Source organism: Chelonia mydas, chromosome 1 (assembly GCF_015237465.2).
Source record: "Chelonia mydas isolate rCheMyd1 chromosome 1, rCheMyd1.pri.v2, whole genome shotgun sequence".
In the NCBI taxonomy this organism is placed as follows: Eukaryota; Metazoa; Chordata; order Testudines; family Cheloniidae; genus Chelonia; species Chelonia mydas.
Genome location: NC_057849.1, coordinates 317830302 through 317857184, shown reverse-complemented (window position 1 = coordinate 317857184; position 26883 = coordinate 317830302). Strand labels below are relative to the sequence as shown.

Here is a 26883-nt window from a genome sequence, read left to right as displayed (position 1 = left end):
CCGCCACATATTCCAGCGCTGGAGGGGGTGATGCAGACTCTGGTGCACACGACCCTTGGCCCTGGATGGGCCACCACGCAGTACGAGGATGCCCCATTGCATGAGACCTGCAGGCAAAGGACGTCTCCATATCGGGTGCCAGACACCCGGCAGAGCGTGTGACCCCACGCTGGGGCGGGCGGGCTGACCCAGGGGGGTGGGGCCAGCGAGGCCCTCAGGCTACGGTACCTGCCGGAGCCTCGCTCTGGTCTGGGGGAAAAAACGTTGGGGCATGAGACAGCCTCGATTTAGCGCAGGCAGGCGCGCCGTACGCCGAGTTGGGGCGGGCCTAGGCCGCGAGTGGAGGGTAAGGGCGGCGACAGCCTCACTCTGGTGCTTGCTGGGAGTGGGACCGAGGGACCCCTGGGGGAGCCTGGAGCAAACCAGGGCCCAGGGACGCTGCTCCTCAGCGGAGTCCTCCCTCCCGAACTACGAGTCCCACGATGCATTGGGTTCTCGCGCCGCCCGACCACCGTCAGCCGTGGGTCACGAGGCTGTAACCTCGTTTAAACCTACCAATGAGGAAGCTCGGTCTGTGCCAGCTCTACGTGCCCCGGGCCGCGAGTAATTCAAATGTGCTGCTGCGCGTCGCTTCCCTCTTAAGGGAGGGGGCGCCACCGGCCCCGGGGTGCACAGTGCGGCCGGAGGCCTGGACCCGGTGCTGCGCAGCGTCGGCGGGACGGCCTCGGGGGTGAGGGTGGCCCGGTGGCCTGTGCGGACTGTCGGGAGGCCCTGGGCGGGCTGGGGAGTGAGGCAGGCGGGCGGTGGCTGGGGGGAGAAGGGGCGAAGTTGGGGGCTGGGTGGGGTCAAGGAGCGGGGAGTGTGGGGCCCCCGGAGCGGCGTGAAGGCGGGGCGGCCCGCCCCAGGTGGGGCGAAGGGATTGGCAAAACCAGGCGAGTGGATGGGGACATAATAAGCAGACCAAACTGCGTGCTAGCAGAGAGGATGGAGTTTACGGCGCCGTTTGCCTTAGCCACATAATTTCTACAGCTTCCTCACGCCTTCCGAAAAGAGCTTGTAACCGAACCCTAGCCCGTGTTTAAATTCTGCTAAACTGGGGGGGACAATTCTCACTTTGCTTACCTAAGAGGTACATTTCCTGCTTTTCTTTCCATGAATGCACCTACCCTCTGTAAAATGGACCACGTTTAATCTTTACTGTGGAGAGGCTCACTTGATTTAGTTTTCACTAAGACAGATTTAAAAAAAAAAAAAAGACTTAATGTTTAGGTACCATGGTACTTAGTACAAATATCTACCTAGGTAGCCCACAGAAGCTACTTAGGTATTTCCCAAAGGGAAAAGGGACACTATGTAGGGCTGGCCCAAGCCACTTGCCCAAGCCCCCACCCCCACAGCTGCACCGGTCTGGTCCAAACCACTTGTCCCCCTGCATGTCCTGTTTATTCTTGCCAACTCATCAAGTTGGGCTTAAAAAAGGGACTGTCCTGGTCAAAATGTGACGAATGGTCACCTTAACTTCATTACTTGAATAGTTTAAACCTGCAAAGTGCTTAGGGGTAATTGCAGAACTCCATGAACTCTCAACTGTGTGCTGGGCTTGGAGCTTTGTTTTACAGAGCCCCCACCACTATATTTGAGTTCTTCAGCACCATCTCATTTGATTAGAAGGGAGATGAGAACTGTAGAATTTATGAACCTTGCAGTCGTTTGCAGGGCTATTGCTGAAGTTAATTGATCCAGCTCTTTGAAGTTATGGATTTCAGAGTTTGCACTTCACTGAACTGCGCTATCTGTGATTCCCTAAGTGCAATCCTTGTCAACAACTTGATCCCTGCGCTTCAAAACATGCCTGCAAAATTAAATTGTGAATCTTTTTGAACTGTCTTATTTTGCAGACACTATGGAAGAAGGAAAGGAAATGTCAGTAGGCTGGTCAAATAATATGGCTGAAGAAAAATTGGATGTTTGCAAGAACAGTGGTAGGTGGAAAGCTATTGTTTAATTATCTTCTTATAACTTTTAGCAAGGGATATACAAGCCTGAGCTAGTTTCTAAGATACAGCTACACTGCAGCTGGGAGTGCAATTTCTAGCTCAGATAGACATACACACACTGGTTTTGACTGAGATAGTAGGCTATAAATAGCAGCGTAGGCACAGTAGTGCAGGCAGCAGCCCAGGCTAGCTGCCCAAATACATACTTAAGGTCTCGGACGGGATTGTGCTTGGGCTATGTAGCTATGGCAACGCTGATGTTTTTAGCATGCTAGCTTGATCAAAGATAGAGCATGTATGTCTTCCTGAGCTGGAAATTCTTCCTCCAACTGCAGTGCACATGTACCCCACATTTTCTGATTATTTAAATCAGTGATTCTGTCACATCTGTTCCATAACCTGCTGTGTAAGCAGTCTTTTCATGGATGGCCTGCTGTTTCCCACTACTTTGATCTTAGTGGTTTTCTGCAGAGCTCTGTAAGAGTTCTTTGAACCACGGGTAGCCTCTGCAACATGTGGTGGTGGCGGCATTTAGGGTCTTTCTAATCTCCCTCGTATTTCTACTCTGAAGTCTGCTCTAGCAATTTCTTCTTTCCCATATCCCAGAGTTTGTCATTCATCAGTTTAGCTTCCTTGTTAACTGATGTAAATACCTGATGCTTGACATACTTATCATTCCCATGGGTCCTTCTAACCCCTTCAGCTGTGTCCTTGCTTCCTCTGTTCCTGGACATGTTCCCTTGGATGACTGGGGAAAGTAACACTGTTATGCAGCTCCCTCAGTCTCTCCTGTTAAAGCTCTTCTGCTGTGGATAAATAATTAGCTATCTCCCTCAATTCAGTGTGTGTTCTCTCTTGCCACACACCATCCCTGGCCAGAAGTTACTACTACTCCAATTCAGATTACCATGCCTCTATCTTAGGCGCTTACCACTTTAGCATCTAAGTCAGAGGGGGGCAAACTACGGCCTGCGGGCCCTATCCAGCCCGCAGGACCCTTCCCTCTGGCCCACGAAGTCAAGACAGGCTTGCAGAGGTGCCAGCCCAACTCCCTGCCAGCATGGTGAGCGGGGCGGAGGCTAGCCCCTGGCCCCTCCCTTCCTGCTCCCCTTCCTCCCTGCCTCGCTCGCAGTCACAGTTCCCCCAGCACCTGGGCAGCGTGGGTGCAGCTCCGACCGGGTGGCATGGCTATAGCACCGCCAGACCTGGTGCTCCAGGGCAGTGCGGTCAGGGGGAATTCTGGGGGTGGGGGTCGAGGAGCAGGAGGGTTTCAGGGGGGCGGTCAAGGGGCCTGGGCCCTGCTGCCGGGAGCAAGGGCAGAGCAAACCAGGGCCCCCCTCCACCTCCAGCATGCTTGGCCCCTGTCCCCAGCAGCCAAGCTCAGACAGGGAGTGAGCCCTGCCCGACTGCCAGGGAGAGCAGCCAAATGAGCAGGGGAAATGCACAGGAAAAGGACTGAGCCTCCCTTTCCCCCACCCCACAGGTAACGTCGGGCAGGGAGGGTTGGATAGGAGGTGGAGGGTCCCAGGGGGGCGGTCGGGGGTGGGGAACAGGGGAGATTGGATAGGGGATGGGCGTCCCAGGGGGATGGTCAGGGGGAAGAGAGCAGGGGTGTTTGGATAGGATGCAGGAGTCCTGGGGGGCAGTCAGGGGTGGGGAGCAGGGTGGGTTGGATGGGGGTTGGAGTTCCAGGGGGCTGGGGTGGGGGGCCAGGCCACGCCTCACAGTTTGGGGAGGCATAGCCTCCCCCAGCCTTCCCTACCCAGCCCTCCATACAATTTCTGTACCTGATGTGGCCCTAGGGCCAAAAAATTTGCCCACCCCTGGTCTAAGTGCTAGATTCACAAAAGCACTTAGCTGCCTAGCTACCACTTTTGGCACCTAAATCCCAGAATTGGGCCCCAGTGGGATTCACAGAACCCCTTCTCAGCTGCCACCAAACCCTTTAGGTGCTTCCCCCCCCCCTCCCCCCAGTAAAAGTTCCCTAAGAGTCTGTTTTTCTGCCTCTCAGCAAGTGCACTGCAACCTCACTCCAGGCAACCAGATGCTTAAGCCCCAATTCAATGTACTAATCTGGAGGAAGATAGGTGTTCTTTTGCCTAACTCACCTGCGGGGCCGAATCCAGTAAACAGGCTCAGAGCTTGCCTACTAGATTATGCCCCCATGGATGAGTTCACACAAAATGGAGTGGAGGAAGATCTCCCTTGTAACTCTTAGCCCAGTGGTTAGGAGGTGGGAGACCCATAGTTCAAGTCATTCCCTCCACCTGAGGGAGGATACGGGATTTGAAAAGGATCTGCCTCCTCTCAGGTGAGTGTCCTAACCCTAGGTTATAGAACAGGGGTCGGCAACCTATGGCACGCGTTCCAAAGACAGCACGCCAGCCGATTTTTAATGGCATGCTGCTGCCTGCCAGGCCCCAATCGCTGGTCCGCTTAGCCCGCTGCCGAACCCAGGCTGGGACCTGGCAGGCAGTAGCCTGCCATTAAAAATCCTGCCCGCTGTGGCCCGCTCTTCTCCACCTCCCCCTCCCCCCAGCGGGGGCAGGGTGAAGAAGCTTGGTCCTGCTGGCTGCAGGGCAGGCAAGCTCCCCTCTCCCCTGCCTCTTCCCCCAGGGTGCTGGGTTCCTGCCCCTCCTCCTCTCCCTCCCTGCTGCCGATCAGCTGATGACCCTGGGGAGGGGGAGAGGGGAGGAGGCAGAGAAGAGGTGGGGAAGGGGGGTGGAATCGGCATATCCCCTCCAGCCCCCTGCCGTGAGCCGCTCTGGGCAGGGGGCTGGGAGCACCCCCACGACCCTAGCCCACACCCTCAGCCCCCTGCCCTGACCCCTGCACCCCCCCCATGACCCCAGCCCTGACTCCAGCACCCCCCACACATACCCAGCCCCCCATGCCCTGACTCCTGCACCCCCTCACATGCCCCCAGCCCTCTGCCCTGACTCCTGCACCCTCCTCACGCACCTGCAGCCCCCTTCCCTGACTCTTGCACCCCCCACATTCCCACCCCTACCCTGAGCACCAAAAGGGAGCTCTTGCATCTCCCCCCCACATTCCCACCTGCACCCCTCGCACCAAATGGGAGCTGCCCAGGTAAGCACTCCACACCCAAACCTCCTGCCCCAACCCTGAGCCCCCTCCCTCATTCTAGCTCCTGGCCAGACCCTGCACCCTAACCCCCAGCCTGCTCCTTCACCCCCAGCCCTGTGCTCAGTGCACTCCCACCCTCAGCTCAGAGCAGAGAGAGGAAGAGAATGGCTAGAACCAGGGAGAAGGTAGGTACTCACTCTATGTGGGCAGGGCTGGGATCCCAGACCGGCAGCGGGCTGAGAGGGGCCGGCAGCCGGGACCCTGGCTGGCAGGAGCCAGCGGATAGAACCCCAGACCGGCAGCGGGTCCCGGCCACAGGCCCCGCTCAGCCTGCTGCCGGCTTAGGTGAATGGAACCCCAGGCTGACAGCGGGCTGAGCGGGCCGGCGGCGTAAGATCAGCATTTTAATTTAATTTTAAATGAAGCTTCTTAAACATTTTGAAAACCTTGTTTACTTTACATACGACAATAGTTTAGTTATATAATATATAGACTTATAGAGAGAGACCTTCTAAAAAACGTTAAAATGTATTCCTGGCATGCGAAACCTTAAATTAAAGTGAATAAATGAAGATTCGGCACATCAATTCTGAAAGGTTGCCGACCCCTGTTATAGAATATTCTGTTGAGGAGCTCCCTCAGTGTCTCCTGTTAAAGCTCCTCTGGAGAAATAATCAACTGTCTCCCTCCATTCATTGTACAGGAAGCCTGAGCAGTGATTTTTCTAGGTGCCTAAAAGTTATGACACTCAGCGTTACTATGTCTAAGTGCCACCATATTCTAAGTGCCTCAACTCTTGACATCTCTTCTGAATGTTTGACACCCACATCCCTAATTTCAGATCTCAAAACTGACACCCTCCACTAAGAACTTTCTCTTTGCCTGGGATCTACTCTGTCCCCTCCTTATCCTCTCCTTTTCTTCTGTATCCCAGTTAGATCTCCCTTCTGCTGCCTTTCAGTTCCAGGCAGGCCTTTTCATTCCCTTATTTTCACCTAACTACTGTCTTCTCACTTGTTCTGTGCCTTATTCAAACAAGTCCTCTTATACTTCTCTTGCTGGGAGGGTGGACTCTGTCCTAGCTTTCCTAGTTACTACTGTATCTCGTTTCCCCTCATCTCCTTTGCCTTTTAAACATCTGACAACTGGTTTACATATCACCCTTTTATTTCTCTTCCATCTCTGACCCCTTCCAGTCTGGTGCTTTCCCACTTCATCAAAACTGCTCTGCTTAAAATAGCTTTCTCACTTTCCTGCATCTTTCTGCTGCCTCTAAACTCAATAACATCCTCTCTTCAACGGCAAATTTCTTCTAGGGTAAAATTTAGTAGTTTATTTTAATTGTTTCAGTTGAGTGCAATGCAAAAGTAATGGGTGATAAAGAAACCACCCTTAATCTGAATATTTTCTGACAGTCATCTTGACATCTGTTCCATTTCAGTGTTAAAAGTAGTCTTGGTCACTTTCCCCAAGGGCTCTCAATAACATTTTTGCTTTTACAACCTTTTCCTGATTTTAAATGTTTCTCTCCCCCTTGCTGTGTCCCACAAACAGAAACTTTCTACTGAAACAAGAGCATTGGCTATGTACAAAGTGCTGTCAAATGCACACTAAAACTAGGATATTTTTCTAATCTTTCAGTTTTAATAATGTTAAGTGTTACTTGAAATAATTAAACATGTTCAGAAAGATGTGTGGTTATTTTTAATTATCTGACCTAATAACTTGAACTATTGTCGTAGTTAATTTTAAAGACATCTTGGCAATGTCTTGGGAATGACTACAAATGGGGTGTGAACTTAATGAAGATCAAGTAACTACTTAAAACAAAATTAGAAGTAACTCTAAAGGTTAAATTTGTTAAGGCTAATGCCAACTGGCAGTGTTGTGAGAAATATACTGCAATGCAAATTGTGTAAATCCTTGTAACTACAGCGATAGTCACAATTAATGAGATCATTATACTTTCAGACTTTCCCCTTCTAACTGATGAAAAATTTGATTTCGACCTTTCTCTGTCTCCTGCAAGGTAAGCTAAGTGTTTAAGGGCAAGTACATATGTAAAGTTCAAAGGATGTTACAATATCTTGACTGTCTTGTCCGTCTTACAGTGGAAATGAAGATGAAGTTTTTGTTGGACCTCTTGGGCACAAAGAAAAATGTGTTGCTGTCAGTATTGAAGCAATTAAAGGTGCTGAAGAAAAGATCTCTCAGACCCCTGATGATAAGCTGATGTGGAGTCCTCTTACTGGAGAGAAATTTGTGGAAATTTTTAAAGAAGCTCACTTGTTAGCACTGCAGCTAGAAAGCGGCAACAAAAATGAACAGAACAAAGTCACCCAATCAGAAGGGCCAAAACCCAAGGTTATAGAAAAATTTGTGCAAGCATCCAAGTCAAAACTAAAAATCTTTCAAAAAGGAAACATAGAGAAAAGCCCCAGGGCTATTAAAAGGGAGACATACTGTGTGTGGGACAGCCCAATTTCTCAACTGCCACCTTCCTTTCAGAAGCGTTCAGATTTACCTGTGACAGCAGTTGACAAAACTCCTCCAAACACATCTAGTCCTATTAAAATTCATAAATTTCCTAAAATATCTGTTTCACCTCTAGTCCAAGAACAGCAAAGTGATGAAAAAAATAAAAAGGCAATAAGCAAATTGCACACAAAGGCTTCATCTGCTCTTGGAAAAAGCCGTCAACTGACAGTAGAAAAGGTAACGAATTTTCTTCTGGATAGCTTAATACTCAATAAAAAAACATGGTTGTCTTGAGATAAGGGACCGTTTAAATCTCGTGCAAGCTTTTGTTTAACAACTTTCTTTTTTTAATGCATCTCTCCATTGTTTGAGAGAACCTCAAATAGGAAACTGACTTTACACAAAGAGCTGGCAAATGCACAAGGTAAACTGAAAGCATATTTTAACTTGTTATACTAATGCTAGTGCAGTAGTAGTTATTAAAGTAGTGTCTAGAACTGCAGAAAGAACTTGTTTTGTTTTTTAATTGACTGAATTTAAGTTTTTACACTTATTAATACTTGATGTCCCTGACTTCTATGTAAATATTTAATACTTATTTTGTCATCCCTCTGGTAAAATTATTGCTGTCTTTTGGTGATTTAGATGCCAACAGGCTCTTTACTTATATTAAGCTCTCTTCAAAATTGACAGTAGTAGGCACAGCTCTGGAGATACAGCAGTAATAACGCTTTATAGTCTTGGTACACCATCCTATCTAGAGCATGATTAGCCAACTATGTAAGATTGCTATGGCTAAGAGGACCCAGCTATGCGGCAGTACACTGAAGAACTGCCCAGATATGTTAGGGGAAGTGGTAGCTGTGTTAATCATCTCTCGTGTACATAAGCCCTGTCCAGGTTGGTTTTTCTCTCCTGTCCTTCTGTTCCTTCCCCTTCGTAGCTAAGGCTATGCAACTAGCAAGATGCTCCTTCTCTCCGTTAGCACTACTGAGGAGGAGGATGTTGGCTCCTTACTCCTGAGAAGGAGGGTGAGGAAATTCTGCCATAGGCAAGGGGGCAAGGGCGCTTCTGTAGTCTGCTCTTTTCCCCTTTGTCTCCCATCCCATAGCTTTGATAGTGTTGCTGGTCATGTGGCCCTCTCAGATGCTAACTGGAATAGACTCGTGAGCTGTGCAGTCTAAAACTTTCATGACTAGCAGTTGGTGTCAACCAGGGAAGAATCTCCTTTGGGCTATTGGAAAGAAGCGTTTGTGTGTACATTACATTATGCCTACAAATGTGGGACATACCTATTTTAAGAAAAGGGAACACCCACTGCAGTGTCTAGGGATGAACATGGGCTCAAAGAATCCTATAGAGACTAACTTGCTGCAGAGGTGATCTCCTTATGTTGATTTAAAGCCAATTTCAATAAATGGGAACATAGTCTATGCTGTATTTAACAACTTTAAAGTCTAATAGAGTCTAAATAAATTGAGAACTTGGAATTTTTAATGTCTAGCAATTCTCATACTTGGTAGATGCAATATCCTTTTCTGTTGGCTGGTATAAAAAATATGGATTACTGAATAAATCAGCTCCTGCACGATCATCAGAGCTGTTGAAATTGTAATAGCTTTCAAATAAATTTAAAATTTTAATCTTGCAGCCAAAACCAGGGAAAAAACACGTGAACAGCATGGGGTCATCTGAAGATCTACTCTCTGACAAATCCAGTGTTGCTTCAGATGTATGTGACTCATCATTCAGTGGCAGTTCATCATTACAAGACAAGCGAGTTCTTCCTTCTCAAAGCAAGGTAATTACGAGTGTTAATACAACTGCAGAGTGAATATGTTTTTAGAATACTGGTGACTTCTCCATTTTTACATATGTAAGAGACAAACCTAGTTTTCTGACTTAATGCCATAGTCTTCTCTTATAATAAATTCAAGGTAAAGTTTCTATTCTACAATTGCAATTCTTGGGTGGCTAAGTTATACATCAAGTGTTTTCCCCATATTTTTAACAGACAATTGTTCTTTGTGCATCAGCATATAGTTAGATATTGTGTTAACATGAAACATAGTATGTAATATTAAGGGGCAGGGAAATGCAGATAATAGGCCTCATAGGAGGTTTGTGGATTAAAGTCTTTACTCTTCATGGTCACGTATTGTGCTACTTGGAAAGACTGTCATTTTTCTAGCATGGAAGCAGAATAGCAGTGACTCTTGCTACCTCAGAAGCCAAATTCTAGGAACCATAGCACTACAATTTAAGTACTCATGTCTAAAAGAATGTGACTAACCTGTAGAATATAGTTTGTCTCAATTTTGTTAAAACTTTTGTACAACATTGCAATCCACTTAATATTGCCTATGCTGTTTCCTCTCCCCTCCACCCTCCCAGAGGTGCCTGATCTCTTGGCAGTGGATACACTTAAATGAAATACTGGCCACTCTCTCCAGATCTGATGCTAATGAAACAGTCTTAATTATAACAGTCAAACTCACACAATCACTTTCCCAAAGAAAAGAATTGTAATAACATGGGATATTGCGTGTGAGGTGGGGAAAGATGCCTAGCATTTCAAAAATAGCACTCCAGTGTATTGTCCCATTAATCTTCATTTCTATATACTTCAAATCCATTATAAGGATATACTTGAGCTGGGGGCGGGGAGGGAACACCATTGGGCTAACAATCAATTTCTGAGACCTATCCTATTCCAGTTCTACATAAGAACTTAGGTACCATACAAATGTATAATTACATTTTTACTTTATTTTTTGCTTCCCAGCAGTCTGCTTTTTACTTAACTTAAGCATTTAAAACAGGATTTAGAACTTTTCCCTGGGACAAATGAACCCAGAGAATGGTGATGCATAATGATGTAGAAATCTAACAAATGAAAATGTTGTTGTGCTTGCTTAATGTCTTTTGGACAGTTAAATAAATTAGACTTTTTTTTATTCACAGTTTGGGTTAAGGAAGACACAGTTAAAACCTCCTAGTGTTGCTAATGGTCCTCTAAGAAAGAACACCTCATCTTCATCGTCGTCCTCCATTTCCAGCATGAACTCCAGTTTGAATTCAAGTTTGTCCGTCTCTCCCATAGGGGGAAATGGTAATAACTAGCATAGAGATGCAGTATGCAAATCAGTTTAAACTTAAAATAAGTAATGGGTTTTTTTTGACCTGCAGATTCCAAAATGTGTTTGGTGCTGTCTGTATTTCTTGCTGCTTCAGAACGCTAGGCTGTGTTTGGGGTGGAGTTTGGGGTGTTGTTCGCAGGATATGAAAGGCAAGGTAGGTGAGCTAATATCTTTCATTGGACCAAGAAGGTACAAGCTTTGAAGCTACATAGAGTTCTGCATACCTTTCACCAATAGAAGTTGATCCAATAAAAGATATGATCTCAGCTCCTCGTCTCTTTGGTGTTGAGAACAGGTGAATAAAACTTCATGTAGGCTGACAGCTTGGTAGTTAGTTCAAGTTCTTGACTTCTAGCACTTGAATTAAACCAGACTTTAGAATCAATGAGGCCAATATCTACAAACTAGGAACTGACACACTTACATGGTATGCTTCTCGGTGATGACTTAATTTTTATTTTTTACATAGTCCATAATGGTTCTTTTCTGGTTAGAATTATGTCTAGCCACAGGAACCTCTAAATGCCACAATGTAACGTGATTTAGAGAACAAACAACATTATGAAGTAGAGAAGAGGGAGGAAGTCAAAAAGTATGTTACTCAAGCCCTGGTTTAGTCCTCCAAAGCCCCATATAGTAGTAATTTACTCATGGCAAACTTAAACAGTAATATCTCAAAGGTTGTGGTTAACACAAAAGCAGGGAGTAATGCAATTGTCAAAGCCTTATCAGGACTTATTAGAAACAATAGTGGAATATAATAGCTTACAGTTTCTTGATCCATTGTAAAACAAGACTGAAGCACACACCTGTAACATTATTTCATATTTGAACATTTGCCTATTATGAAGTTAGAAGTAGTCATTGTTCTACCTGAAGAGTGTCAAGACTTGGAAGCCTTTCTGGGCTTCCTGTTTTAAAGTTATGTATTAGCTTTTTACACTAAACAAACACGCACCATGTCTCTGTTCTCAGTCCCTGTAGCTGTGCACTCTGTTTTTAATACCTGTCGGCTGGCTGTATTTCCTGTTAAAACTTAATGACAGAACCCTAGAAATCACACTGCTACCCAACTTACATCTGGAGCAGAGGTTCCCAAACTTTTCTTATTGCATACCCCATTCCAGATCTCCCAACTGCCTGTGTACCGCTACCCTTCTCATTACTGATACTTTGTGTGTTCTTAACACTACCTGTCTTTAGCCATCTGTCCATATTTCACTGTTATGCACAGATATAGTGTGACGTGTATAACCAAAAATAAAACCCTGACTAAGTTCTGAGCTCAGTTAGACTGCACAGTTGCTGGCCAACTGAACCCGCACTGTATGGTGATTGGAGGTCTCTCTGTATCTGTGTTCTCCTTGGTACATCTTGAAGTAAATTAACTACTGGATTTTATATAACAAATTCCCACAGAGTTTTAAAGCTTTGTCTAAGTAGCCTATTATGAAAATGCAGTAAATAAAATCCACCCACAATTTCTCCCATGTACCCTCCACCCCAAGATGTCTCACATACCCCAGGGGTATGCATACCACAGTTAGGGAACCCATGGTATAAGGAAAAATGACTATTTAATACCAGTAACTTGCATATACTGTTATCTTCTCTAGTAATCCAAGATGGTAATAAAATGCCCTGTACCTTTAGCGGGCAATTATTTTAGAATTGTGACCCATCTTATTTGTAGCCCATGTGATGATTTTTTTTTAATTCTGAGGGGGCGAGGAGGAGGGACACATTTTTTTAATAAAACTGAATTAATGAGTAAAGTTGCAGGATATAATCAGATCTATATCTAGCATAAAATTTGACCTCTATAAAGAGATTGAGTCAGTGTTTAATGAGCAACTGATATCTTTAAAATGTATCCAAAAGCGGACTTGCAGAAGTATATGGATAATGTATGTGGCTAAACTATGTATTTATTCCAAACAAAATGAGTCCTTGCTCTCAATTGCTCATAGCGTAAGAGTGGGAGAGGAAAACATGCTCCTAATTTCTTGTGAACTAAGAGGTTCCCTGTTTCAGGAAGTGAAGAGAAAGGCACCTGGAGGAGATGAAAGTATTTTGGCATGCATGATTGGGGAAACACTCCAAGTGTAGTGGCCTGCATGAGTAAGCACCGAAGTCTTTGAGGAAAGTGAAGTGTGTTGGGGGAATAATCGGGTCCAAAGAGAATGTTAAGTGACCACAGATGAACTGTAGGCAGGGAGAAGAACTGTGCAGAGCGTTGAAAGGGAGAACAAAACTAAACTCTAGCCCAGTCAACAACATAACATATAGATAATAAGGAAGTCGCTATTGGGAAGTATAATGCAAGACTCTGCATTGGAGGACACAGTTTCCATGCTTCAATGATTCAGAAGTTTAATATTTTGTTTTTAGAGATTGTTTATTCTGTTGACTGTGGAATCCATGTGACCCTTACGCTATGTCTAGGCAACCTATTCAATAATACACTTCCTTTTAGGGGTCAAGAAAATACTATTCTAAGTTGTAGCTTGCTTTTTTGCCCATAGGCTAAAACACATCCACACTACTTATACTTACCCAGTGTAAGGAGCACTTAGCTGAAAATTTAACTTTTGTAAAAACTTGTCTTACATAATGTAAGCTTAATAAGTTTAATAAAACTTTAATTCAATGGGAAAAAGTTTAGTAGCACATGTCTTGGAAATACACCGGACCCTTGCTAGCACGCGCGTCTATATAGCACAAATTTGCATATAACACAGTCGTAGCCATGGATCCCAAATTTAATTACTTTAATTGCAATTCATTTTAACGCGGTCCCCATGTTAATGCGGTACCATGCATGGATCCCAAATACCGCGTTCTAGCAAGGGTCCGGTGTATTTAATGCGAATGACTAGAAACTGTCTAGCAAATCCAATTAGTCTAATCGAAAAACTATGACTTTAAGTGAATAAATAGAATATTGAAACTTGTCATTTTAAAAAAAAGTTAACTTTTAAATACTCTTAACTAGCATAGGTAAGGAGACTTCATTGACTGTCGCTTTAAAATATGTATTTCAGGTAGCTGGGCCAACTACATTGAAAATACAAGTTATGCTTACATATACCTATAAAGAAGGCATATTTAAGTGCTTCTCAAAATACCTTACTCTTGTCTCATTTGAACTGGAAGCTGATATTCTGAATCGTGTCAAGGAGGCTTTTCTGAAGCATCAAAGACATAAAACCACTTGTAGAGTTTTCCTACAGTTTTCAGTCTTCTAGTGGCTAAAAAGTGGAAAAAATTTTAAACCTTTAAATTGTAACAACTACAAAGTTCAGATGCTTGAACACCTATCACAAATCATTGCATAATGTTTTCATATCTTCAGCTGCACTTGAGTAAACTTCCTCTCTTGTAATTAGTTAAATGTACCTTGTAACCAGTTGAGGGAAAAAACAACGAGCAATTCAGAAGTATAAATATGAGCTTTCTATCTTTCAGCTAAATCAAGTCTCTCTTCAAAAATTTCTGTGAGCAGCTCCAAACTCTCATCTAGCACAAAAAGACTGGCTATGGTTAGACCTATCAGAATGTCATCTCTGCAGGCTGTCCATTCTGATGTGTCCTGCAAGCAAACAAGATCAGTTAGTACTCCCAAAATATCTACTGCTGGGAATTTAGCCAAGTCTTCAGCTTCTGTGACAGGATCCCAAACTCTAGCCAGTGGAATTCAGAGACTGAGCTCAGTCCCTAATCTGCAGAAGATATCTCAGCAGAACAAAGATGGAAGTGCAGCAAAAGGAAACACATGCCCAAAAGACAATGCTAAAATTATACTCACACCTACAAATCAGATTAAGGTCCCTAAGAGATGTGGAGGTAAGCACACATTTTTGGGAGGCTGTTTTTTGTGTTAACTTGGCTTTTAATTTTAACATTTCTTTCAACGTTCCTCACACTATTTGCTAATTGAGAGTGAAATTTGTCTTTATTTGTATATTGTTCCAAAACTGTTGGGATGGAATGAATCATATGACTTGTAGGTAAGATGTTATAGTTGAAAACAAAACTAATATAGATAACAAATAAGTAATAACGTAGAGTAATATTTTTCTCTTCCCTTAGGTTCATCATCAGAAAATACAGCACCAAAAATAGTGGAGCCAATCAGATTACTATCTTGTGGCACATTTGGAAGGTAACTTTTTGTAATTAGAATTTAACAGGTCACTTGCATGTTTTCTTAACTATACCTACCTTTGAGAATGTTGTACCAAGCAACTATGTAACCTGAATTTTAAAAGTGCAGTTCTAATTACTTTGAAAACTAACATTGTGAGGTATCTCTAGTCTCCTGGTGACTTCCAGATTACTCTGCCCTTCCACAAGTAAAAATGTGAACTCACCCTGAGATATGAAAGTCAGTTTGGCTCTCTTGGGATTGGGTGACATAAATACCTAACTGGAATTCATTGACCATTCTGATGTGCAAGGGAACAGAATCAGCTCTCACATAACAGAGATACTTCTGCAGTGCTAATGAGTGTGTGTGTGTGGTTTTTTTTTTTTTTTTTTTTTTTTTTTTTAGTCAGCTCTGAATATACTCAGGAAGCAAATCTATTGAGGGCTGTTTTCACGTAATACCTGTTCATTGTAGAAGTGCACTTCAAGATTCTGTTACATTGAGTGCACTGCTTCCTCTTCTGTCTCAAATTTAATCTGAAATTTTCAAAATGATTTGAAACATCCTGTTAACTGAACTTTAACTATGAGGATGTGACCAGTTCCAGCATAATACAGCAATCACTTTTAATGTTCAGGTTTAGTTATCCTAACACTTCCGTATCTGTTTGTGTTCTTAAGCCTGCCTTATGTTGTTTATTTCTGTTGTCTGAGTAGTATTCAGAATGAAGTTGTAAGAAATTTCTAGAAGCTTTCAGTTAAATGTATGCTGCTTGTTTTCTTCTAGTGGTGTTGCTGTTTGCACTCCTGTCAGATCTTCAGAAGATGGGGCCTCTCAGAACTCTTGTCTTAGTTCCAGGTCCATTTTAATTACTCCAGCCAGTATAAAACGTTCTGCTGCGCCTACACCTGCCAGTCGTATCTCAGGAATTCCATCAATAACTCCTAAAACTTTGCCAAGATCTGTCTCTTCTCCACATTTTATGTCTGTTCGTCAAGTCTCCAGTGTGTCCACCAGAAAGACTCTTGCAGCTTGGTAAGATACCGTGGGTGTAACATGACTCTATTGAAATCTATTAAAACTCCTATTGTCTTCAGTGGGGGAAAGATTTTGTCCTAGATGTTCAGACACTGTACACTAGCATGTAAGTGATTTAATCTACTGTTGAGTAGAAGCATGCCCAGGTAACTAGCAAAATAATACAGCTATACTTGTTGGTTCTTTCCAACATAATTCTCTACCATGGTTTGATTTGCCTGAATCCGTAAACCAAGGGATAATGTTAGACTCTCTTGTAAAAATAGTGAAGATAAGCACATCTTATTCCATCACTTGACCACATCTTCAAACTACCTATGAATCAACTTGAATTATGTGCATCATAGAACTTGTATTTGAGGAATTTGCTGCTTTTAGCCAGCTTACTTGATGTACTGCAGAAGTAACTTTGTGTTCCAACACAATGACACTTCCAACTACGTGAAAGATAATGAAGGACCTAGATGTGGCAATACTTTCTAGATGAGGAAAGCAAGCAGGCCGTTAAGTCAAATGATCTACTTTTAAGTTCTGTTTAAGTTACACTTTAAGGTATTGACCAATCTTATGCTGTCACCATTGTAAAATCTGGCATCCTAAGAGAGGCCAAGGATTGAATTAAGACTGAACTATTCTTGCTCCATAAGGTGGTCTTTCCATGCCATAGTTGAGACAGTGGCTAGGTACAAGGGGAATCTGGGCAGCACCAGCACAATTCTGTACCTGTTCTGTGGAGGGGATGCAGTCTTTTCCATAGCTGTCAACCCAAAATCTTTTCACAAGCTCTAAATATATGCACAGCTTAAACTAGTATTTATGGCAGTCTCATATGGTGCTGATTCCCCAGAATAAAATTTAACTAACCTTATATTTCATGTTGTGCTCAGATAAAACCTTTTGTTCCAGGGTAAGCCAAGCATTATCATGCCTGTCTCATATCTCTCAAATGTTCAGTTACTTCCTCAAACTACAAGTCCAAAATGCTCTTTCTTCCCAAAACCCTCTCCTTTCCCCACTCCACTAGCCCACTGATTGTTAAGCTTGCAACTTTGGAATCCTCCAATTTGTCTCTGTACTTTTTCCCTTCACCAGGGAGCAGACTGAACCAATTCAGTGACATGCAGTACCGGCACTTCTCTGGTACAGCAATCTCTGCATAAGCTTCCAGAAACTTAAGTTAAAATTTTCAAATGTGGTATCCTAAGATTATCCACCAAATATGGATAATCCATATTGTCCATTTTGCTTGTACACTGTAGGCAACTTTGACTTGTCTATTTAACTTGTAATTCCTCAGGGCAGAGACAGTGTCTTTATGTTCTGTGGGATGCCTAGCATGCTTTTAGATGATGAATAAATAAGACGTTATTTTCAGACTGAGGGTACTCACAAAATAGAGAAAAATAAAGTTATCAAATGGCGCTTTAGCATTTGTAGGGCAGCTAAATGACATGAACCTTACCTTGTTTATACTTTAATAGTAATGCTTAATGAATACCTCTTAAATACTTGCCAACTTACTTTCCCCCAGTTCTAAAAAGGCAAAGGACACCAAGACACAAGTGTCATCATTTGAAGATGATGACTTATCTCCTCCACCTATGATACCTCTTACACTTGTCTTTTCACCAGAAAAGACTACAGAAATAGCACAGAATGAAATACAAAAACAGCCAGCTGAAGGAGCACAAACTAATGAGGTAGGTAAACTGAATCCATTTTTCCCTCTTGTAAAAGCTGCCGTTGAGTGAACTGCATGAAAATGTGTGCTGTCTTCTAACTAAAAACTTGCTCAGATTTTGAAGTGAACTAGATTAGGCATACATGTGCCCTCTAGTGTTTGCTTATCATACCACTGAACAACGTTTCTTCATTGGGATAAATGTTCCTGGAAATCGAATTTCAGTCACCTGCACAAATAATTGCAGGTCAGATTTTAGATTTGCACTCCCAGTTATCTACACTGGAAAGTCCTTGTGTATTTATGAATCCAATCATGAAACACAATACCATGTGGGGTAATTCTAATCGTAGTTTTGTAATATATCTATTTTTGGACAGTATTGAATGTCTGTAGAAAACTGTTTAAACCATAGTGTTAAAAGAAAAAAAAAGTCTAAACTCCTATTTGCTGGAATAGCAACTTGCTTGCAGATATCAGGCATAAACCAAACTAACACATTACTCATTGTTAGTTCAACTGTAGTTATTTTCTCTGGTATTCTGTTTACTTAATGCTGGAAGCTTGCTGTGGATTTGTTTGTGATCCAGTATTTACATACACCAATCAAATTGGATAGAGGTGTGATTAAAGCTAGTAATCTTACAGAACTGTTTCTTTGTCAAAATGTTGTCAGATCACAATTTTAGGTCCAAGATTAAAACTGAATTAAAAAAACTGAAATATGAAACTTGAGAATATTTTTCAAATATCATTTAGCACTTACATAATACTTTACCCCCTCTGCTCTGCACACTAATCCTCCTCTCATCCACCAAACTATGCTGCCTTACCTTTAGGATGGTCTACATATAACCTACAAACCTAAGAATGATGGTTGCTTTTTGTGGCTTTTCCCTATGAGTCAATAACTGATTTTTCTACATTATTCTGAAGGAAGTACAATAAACAGAGGAAAATTAACTATTTATCATTTCTAGGTCTTGCTGGTAGATATTGGAATAGATGAAACTCCCATTGCTGCTTTGGAATGTGAAAGTAGACCTCTCATTGACCTTTCTAATACTCCAGAAGTGAATAAAGTTATTCCACTAAAACCTAGTGTGGTAGGACAGGTAAGGTATCTCAATCATTTGTTTCCATAAATGCATAAAAATTGTGCAAAAAACAATTGTTTGTTTGTATGCATTTGTATGTAGAATAGTTATTTCTCCCCGTAACAATGTATTGTATACGAATTATGCTTGGCACTAGTACCTTATATTCAACACTCTTATTTAAGCTGAATCCAATTTATGGATTCTTCTTGTAGTCTCTTACCCTAGAGATCGAAAGGGAAGTGAACATTTTGTTGTAAAACAGAGCTATGAATGAGCATCAGTTCATGAGTCAAGAATTTTAATTATTCAGCTTTGCATGGCCCACTCTTGCTATGCAGCTTTTTGAAAGTCAAAAAACTAGCTGCATCATTTATTGTAGAAACATAGCTCTGTGCAGGCTCACTAAATTTCTCTTAGTAGCAGTGGCATGTCATGACACTTTTTTTTTAGTACATTTTGTGAGGTTGTACAAGATACTGGATAGACTCATCCCATGGACACAGCCAGTCAGGAAGTCCTATTCAGAGCTTTCATATTCTTGTAGAAATTAATTCTGAGGCATGCACTGCACACGTAAATGGCACACCACTGCTTACTAGCCCTGAACACCAATAACCTGGAGGCTAGAATATGTTCCTGCTACTCTTCTCTGCTGTGAGACCATGTCTGTCAAACCCCTAACTGCAGCATTGGTTTTCAGCACTGCACCAATTCAGACCAGTTTGGCATGTAGAGGTTTGTGTTAAATGGCTCATCACTCCTGACGTGGTCACCACTCTTCAAAAGTCAAAGCAGCTGAGGCTTGACCTTGGCTTTAAAAGTAACTTGGTCACTAATGTGCAGTGCTACGGAGACTCTTGGCTTTCCCTCCACTGGAGCCAATATAGAAAAGCAGATGTGGTAGTAGTGCACACTGACACTATTCCTAGTGTTCAAGGCACATATGCACATGATGAGTGTAGGACTTAACTGAGTAGTCATTCCATGACTTAAAAAGATGTTTGGGAGGGAATGGTAATGGGAGTAAGCTATTACCAAAATCTGTTACTGTGATTCCCTGAAACAAATAGTGCTTTTTAGGGGACAACAACTTGATAAAAACATCTGGTGAAAGTGCTGGTGCTTTTATTTTACTAATAAGTAAGGCTCAGATCCACAAAGAGACATGAGCAGCTAGAAAAATCACAGGAATACTGTGATCTGCAAAGCCTGAGTTAAGAGTAGGACCAGTGGTTAGGGTACTCATCTAAGATGTGGGAACCTACCAGTTTAAAGTATCCCCTTCTGCCTGGATGAGGGGTTTTTATATCCATTTAATCTGTACATTTAAACAGGAGACTCCCATTTCTCAGGTGAATGCTCTAACCTCTGGGCTATGAGATATTCTGATGTCAGTCTCTCCTGTTGAAGTTATGTCACTTTGGATAAACAATTAGTCACTGAAGCAGGGGGACTGGATCTTGGGTCTCCCACATCCTCAGTGACTGCTCTAACCACCCGGCTATAGGACCCTTCTCATGCATGCGTGCTCTCTCTCTGGCCCAATTACTCTTATTTTCTACAGTAGTGCCACTCTTTAAGAGGGGTGTCTGACATTCCCCAGGGTACAATCTGGACTGATGGGCAGCTGTGTCTCCCTCAGTTCTCCAACCTGGAGTGCCTTTTACACTGCTCTGCTGTGAGAGCAACCACTCCTGGTCTGCCCGCACACAGCCTCCAGCATGTAAATCACTCTCAGCTATGCTCTGAGTGCTGCAGCCAGCCACCCTGAAATTACATTGCAAGGCAACACCAGAAAGCTTCCAGTCCCAGACTAACCCCCCCCCCCCCCCCCCCCACGCCCCAAATGTGCATCTTGTACTGCCCAGCCCCTTCTGGACAATGCAAACTCATATAAAGTCTGCCATTTCAGTAATAGAAAATGATATACACAAATCTTGTTCTCTCAAATGGAATTTCCCAAACACTTCAATCTAAACACACTGGTTTAGATAAAACAATAAAACAAGTTTATAAACTATGGAAAGATAGATTTTAAATGATTACAAGTAATGAGGCATTTGGGAGGGAGGGATAGCTTATTGGCCTGCTAAACCCAGGGTTGTGCATTCAATCCTTGAGGGGACCATTTAGGGATCTGGGGCAAAAATTGGGGATTGGTCCTGCTCTGAGCAGGGGGTTGGACTAGATGACCTTCTGAGGTCCCTTCCAACCCTGATATTCTATGAAAAGAATTTGTTACAAAGAAATAAAAGGTAAAACATGACTAACACCTAACTTAACAAGTTAAGTGAATTCAAAGCAAAAGGTTTCTCTCACCACATGTTCTAGCAGTCTTATTGGCTGAATCTTTCAGCCACAATCCTTCCACAGTCTAATGATACTTCCTTTGACCTTCTTCAAGTGTTGTTGACGCTGTGAGTAGAGATGAAGGGAGAGAGATCCTTTGGAGGTGTGTGTTCCCCATTTTTATCTTTTCTTCCTCTTCTGAGAGTCCTCTCCAGCTGGGGTTCAGGAGACTGAAAGTCTGTGGAGATGGGAACTTCCAGCTGTGTGTTTTGTTTTTTGTTTTTGTTTTTTTTTTTGTTGTTTTGTTTGTTTGTTTGACAAGATGTAAATTTCTCGCTCACATCCTTTTTTCTGCCAAAGAATGGACGCTTAACTAGATGTTAGTCCATTTTATTTTGCTGACACCGGGCTGAGGCATCAGTTTGCCTTTTGTCTTTGAGGAATTGGTCTAAACTTGGAATATGTCTCAGTAATGCTATACAATGTTGCTACACATTTTAACAGGACAATAATGATCAGAACATTATGGATTTTCAGATGATACCTCACAAGGCATACTTTGTACAAAATCCATTATAGTTTTGTAAAAGAGTTAACATTGGGATACAAACTATCATGGGGGGTAGGAGGAGGGAAGAGGGGCAGGTAAAACACATGCCTCTCTCTGGCATTTCCCAACAGCTGTTGGAGGTGCGGGGTGACCTACCATCCTGGCTTTTGTGAATCTCTTCTCTCTCTGCTGTACAGGAAATCTGAGTACCTGACTGTCTTTTAATCCCAGTGATTTTTTTTAATCTTTTTTTTTTCTCCTAAGCACGTAAAAGCTAGGTGTTGCGAGGCTGTGTGACAAAAACTGATTCACAAATGGATTTTAGCCCTGAGACTCAGTCCCCATGTATTTTGCATAAATTCTTAGTGTAGCAAGAAAACTAGAGCTCAAAACCAAGTAAAATAGGTATGATTTTTTCAACCTTTGGGAGCTAATTCAGTTCTGATAGACTAGCATTCTCTGATACATTGGATCAGAATCTTTGGGGCAGAGACTAGGTCTCCTTTTGTATAGCACCTAGCACAAAGGGCTCTGATTGGTGCATGTGGCTTCTGCTGTAATTAAACTTTTACAGTAGAGTAGAGAGGCTCTAAATTGAACATCTAAGTGGGTGGTGTAGGTATTTGTCTTCAGGCACCTGAAGAAAAGAATCAGCTATCTAAATCTTATGTCGTTTCATTTCTATCTTTCAGCTAATAGATTTGAGTTCTCCTCTTATCACTCTGAGTCCTGAAGTGAACAAAGAGAATCTGGATTCCCCTCTGCTGAAGTTCTAAACTAAACATTAGCTGAACCAAAATTTTATCTTGGGACTAGCATCTGCAATCTTGATTTGATATATTAGCCATCTTAATAGGACTGTGTGGAGTGAATATCATGCAATAAAATCCCTTTAATGTACTACTGAATGTAACTTGTGTTGACAAAATGGAACTAGAATAATCTGTTCAGCAAATCCAAATTGGGAGCACTTGATTAACATAACTGTCTTTAAGCATTGTTGCAGATCCATGTAGTTTAAAAAATAAGTGCTGTATGTCTGCTTTAGTAAAATTATTTTACGTCTAATTATATATAACAGTAACCTTTTTCTAAAGGTTTACTAGTAAATAAAATGATCTAAAGTACTAAAATTAAACTGAAAATTAAAGCTAATGTGGTAGTTTTTGTAATTAAGGGATTTTAATGGTCTGTATACATATGAAAGCATCGCAAGTCTGGAAATAAAATGGTTTTGGGACTATAAATGTGTTACATGCTAATTGTGCCATAGAGTATTTCAGGAAGCTAAAATTAGCTACATTCAATAAAAGCATCTGGATCTAATTGTGTACATTGACATAATCAGGATAATGTTAAAGGTGGTAGTGTCAGAACTTTGCAAAGTGCATATAAATTGAGTTGCCTGCCCTGAAGGCTTTTTCTATAAAAGATTTAGAAAATGGAAAGAATGGGATCAGAGTGAAAAGTGCATTATGTTAATTTTAACTTCTGATAACTTTGAGGTAGGGGAACATTGCAGGAACAGATAAAACAATAATGAGGTCAGCTGTAGAAAGCAAGGTAAAGGATGGGATTTGACAAGGCCAGCTGCTCCACTGTATATGAGAGGTAATTCTAGATGTAAGAAATGATACAAAGTCAAGAATAGGACATAAAATGAGTAAAATACCTGGCTCTTCCCATTTTATCTTACGCATCAAATGTAAAGTCTGGTCTGCCCTACTTTTTGCTAGAGGTCTTGCTTGGAAGACCCAGAAATGGACTGGAAGCTTTTTAACCCTTCAACTATCAACGGACCTGTACTCTGATGTCCATGGTAACAACTCCAACTCAGCCTGTTTAAACTATAAAAGCAAAAGTTGAAGACAAAGCCTGCTATGAGCTGAATTGTTTAGATTTAAAACTCCTGATAAAGGTTCTTTAAGGCTCCGGGTAAACCCTTGGGTTCATATGACTAGGTGAAAGATTCTAGAAGTAGGAGGACACTTTTGAAATAACTGAAATGTTTCAATTGATGTTATGAGTTGAGGCTACCTTCTCTTCTCAGACATGGTATATGTGGATCACAGGCCAAATCTGGACTACCAGATGCTTTTGAATGGATCCTGAAATTTTTTTATTTAATTATTCTTAGCCATCATCTATTGTTATAGTTGCTGGGTTTTTTATTATTTTCTCTGGAGTCTGGACCTTGACCAAGAAATTTGGACCTTGACAAAAAAAAATTGACTATTCCTGGCTTAGGCCTACATCCTGATCAGACGAGCCAGAGAGGGAACCAATGGCATTACCACCAGCTTTGACTAAATCCTGAACACTGCCTGGCATGTGAGACTTTGGTTCTGGTTCTCCGACTCCCTCATGTCAGGAGCCAAGAGGGCAGGAAACCTGGGTCCCTCCTTTGGAAAATTCTGGTTGTGCCCCTGGCTATAGAGTCTCACAAAGCTCAATCTTTGCCTATACTATCAAACAGCTATATGAAGCAGATCCATCTCTCACCTTGACCACTCCTTTGTCAGATGTCAACACAATCCCCTACCCTTACTCTCCTTACCGTGTATATGGTAACACCCATTGTTTCACACAATCATGTCTGACTTGCTCCATGTGGCTTGAGGCTGCATAACTCCCAGTTTCTATGTAGTGTGAGACCTTGTGGCAATCCATTCCCTAGAGCAGGGGTTCCCAAAGGTGGGCTATGACACAGTCCCGGGTGGTCTGCCAGCACAACTGCATTCTCCAGTCAAGCTCTTAGTAAATCTCTAACTCCATGTGACTTGTGTAACTTAAGTAAAAGCTATATAAATGTAATGTTTTGAGATGTATATATTGGACAGAGTTAGAAATCGTTAGTTAAAAAAATAAGCTGCAATATGTCAACTTTAAGTCTCATGAGTACAGCTGTGCGTTTCACTACCAGGTAACCTAGCAACATACACAGTCCACCATTTACAACTGTAAAAAACAGGAAGCAGTATTTCAACCTGACATGGATCGATTTATTTTTCAAAAGCAAGAAGGGTGCGTTGGTAGAGAAGATAATGAAAGTCCCAGACCACCTACAGCTATGCAAAATTAGCCAGCCAAAAAAAATAGTGGTAAGAAAATATGACGACACATACTTAAATTTCGGATTCTCCTTTATGGGATTCGCAAAAAGAAAAGGAGGACTTGTGGCACGTTAGAGACTAACAAATTTATCTGAGCATAAGCATTCGTGAGCTACAGCTCACTTCATCAGATGCAGTCAGTGGAAAATACAGTGGGGAGATTTATATACATAGAGAACATGAAACAATGGATGTTAGTTGGGGGCTGAAGGTGATGGCTAGTGGCGTTCTGTTATTTTCTTTGTTGGGCCTGTCCTGTAGTTACTGACTTCTGGGTACTCTTCTGGCTCTGTCAATCTGTTTCTTCACTTCAGCAGGTGGGTACTGTAGTTGTTTGTCTCTGTCTGAGGGGTTGGAGCAAATGCGGTTGTATCATAGAGCTTGGCCGTAGACAATGGATCGTGTGGTGTGATCTGGTGAAAGCTGGAGGCATGTTGGTAGGAATAGCAGTTAATAGGTTTCCGGTATAGGGTGGTGTTTATGTGACCATCGCTTATTAGCCAGAAGAGTACCCAGAAGTCACCTACTATAGGACAGGCCCAACAAAGAAAATAACAGAACGCCACTAGCCATCACTTTCAGCCCCCAACTGAAACCTCTCCAACACATCATCAAGGATCTATAACCCGTCCTGAAGGACGACCCATCACTCTCACAGATCTTGGGAGACAGGCCAGTCCTTGCTTACAGACAGCTCCCCAACCTGAAGCAAATACTCACCAGCAACCACACAACAGAACCACTAACCCAGGAACCTATCCTTGCAACAAAGCCCATTGCCAACTTTGTCCACATATCTATTCAGGGGACACCATCATAGGGCCTAATCACATCAGCCACACTATCAGAGGCTCGTTCACCTGCACATCTACCAATGTGATATATGCCATCATGTGCCAGCAATGCCCCTCTGCCATGTACATTGGTCAAACTGGACAGTCTCTACGTAAAAGAATAAATGGACACAAATCAGATGTCAGGAATTATAACATTCAAAAACCAGTTGGAGAACACTTCAATCTTTCTGGTCACTCAATTACAGACCTAAAAGTTGCAATTCTTTAACAAAAAAACTTCAAAAACAGACTCCAACAAGAGACTGCTGAATTGGAATTAATTTGCAAACTGGATACAATTAACTTAGGCTTGAATAAAGACTGGGAGTGGATGTGTCATTACACAAAGTAAAACTATTTCCCCATGTTTATTCCCCCCTTTTACCTGCCAGTGTTCCTCAGACGTTCTTGTCAACTGCTGGAAATGGCCCACCTTGATTACCACTACAAAAGTTCCCCCCTCCTCCCCCTCCAGCTCTCCTGCTGGTAATAGCTCACCTTAAGTGATCACTCTCCTTACCGTGTATATGGTAACACCCATTGTTTCATGTTCTCTATGTATATAAATCTCCCCACTGTATTTTTCCACTGACTGCATCCGATGAAGTGAGCTGTAGCTCACAAAAGCTTATGCTCAAATAAATTGGTTAGTCTCTAAGGTGCCACAACTCCTCCTTTTCTTTTTGTGAATACAGACTAACGGCTGTTACTCTGAAATCTGTCTTTATGGGATTGGATCAGGATGAGTAGCCATTACTTCAGTGTGTTATAACTATTGTTTTATATTTTTTATAATTTTTATTCTTTTCTAACTAGTAGAGAGTAGGGTTGGTTCTTTACTTAGCATAGATATTGAGATTTTACACTAAAAAATTTGAAAACAATATAGTGGTCGAAGTTGGACAACTATTTTGTTTTAAAATTAGCAATGTGTTTAACAATTTTAGTAACATTGTGTTGCTTATTGTTCAGTTTTATACATTGTGTTTTTCCCGTTTGAACACAACATATTGCTCTCAACGTTTATCCAAAGTGTAATTTTACTAAAACGGTTTGGCTTTGAAGATCTTGAAGCATTTCTATTAGTGTATATTGCAAGGGCCTTCTATATCATTACAATTGTTTACATTAAAATGATTGTTTGTTTGCAGTGTTATAGTTTGTGTATGTAATAATTAAAATAATTTGCCTCAAGAAGAGTTAATAGTGGGCCCCTGTGCTTATTACAGCTGGGCCTTTGCGGGAAAAGTGTGAGAACCCCTGCCCTAGAGGAAAGCCTTTCACGGTGTGCTCCTAGATAACAGCTCTGCTTGAGGCTGCACTGCACTCTGCCATTCAGGGGGGTGTCTGAGGGGACGTCCTACCACGGGACCTGCTGAGCCTGACTCTTGCTACTTTTCTCTTCAGGCTTCCCTTCTAGTACC

General features: G+C 42.3%; 1 protein-coding gene across 4 annotated transcripts; it reads left to right on the top strand.

Annotated features, from left to right (window-relative positions):
- Window positions 1-237: 237 nt before the first annotated feature.
- Window positions 238-22512, top strand: GTSE1 (G2 and S-phase expressed 1). Of its 4 annotated transcripts, none has more exons than XM_027826939.3 (12): window positions 238-346; window positions 1899-1982; window positions 7056-7113; window positions 7196-7799; window positions 9214-9363; window positions 10527-10674; window positions 14171-14548; window positions 14795-14867; window positions 15639-15887; window positions 17422-17590; window positions 18552-18686; window positions 22203-22512. In XM_027826939.3, the coding sequence occupies exons 2-12, from the start codon at window positions 1904-1906 to the stop codon at window positions 22284-22286; spliced, it is 2127 nt and encodes a 708-aa protein (XP_027682740.2). In that variant the 5' UTR covers window positions 238-346; window positions 1899-1903; the 3' UTR covers window positions 22287-22512. The 4 variants fall into 4 exon arrangements, with proteins under 4 accessions (XP_027682740.2, XP_043407047.1, XP_037745024.1 ...); XM_043551112.1 differs by lacking the exon at window positions 238-346 and adding an exon at window positions 543-570; XM_037889096.2 differs by lacking the exon at window positions 238-346 and adding an exon at window positions 577-730.
- Window positions 22513-26883: the final 4371 nt, after the last annotated feature.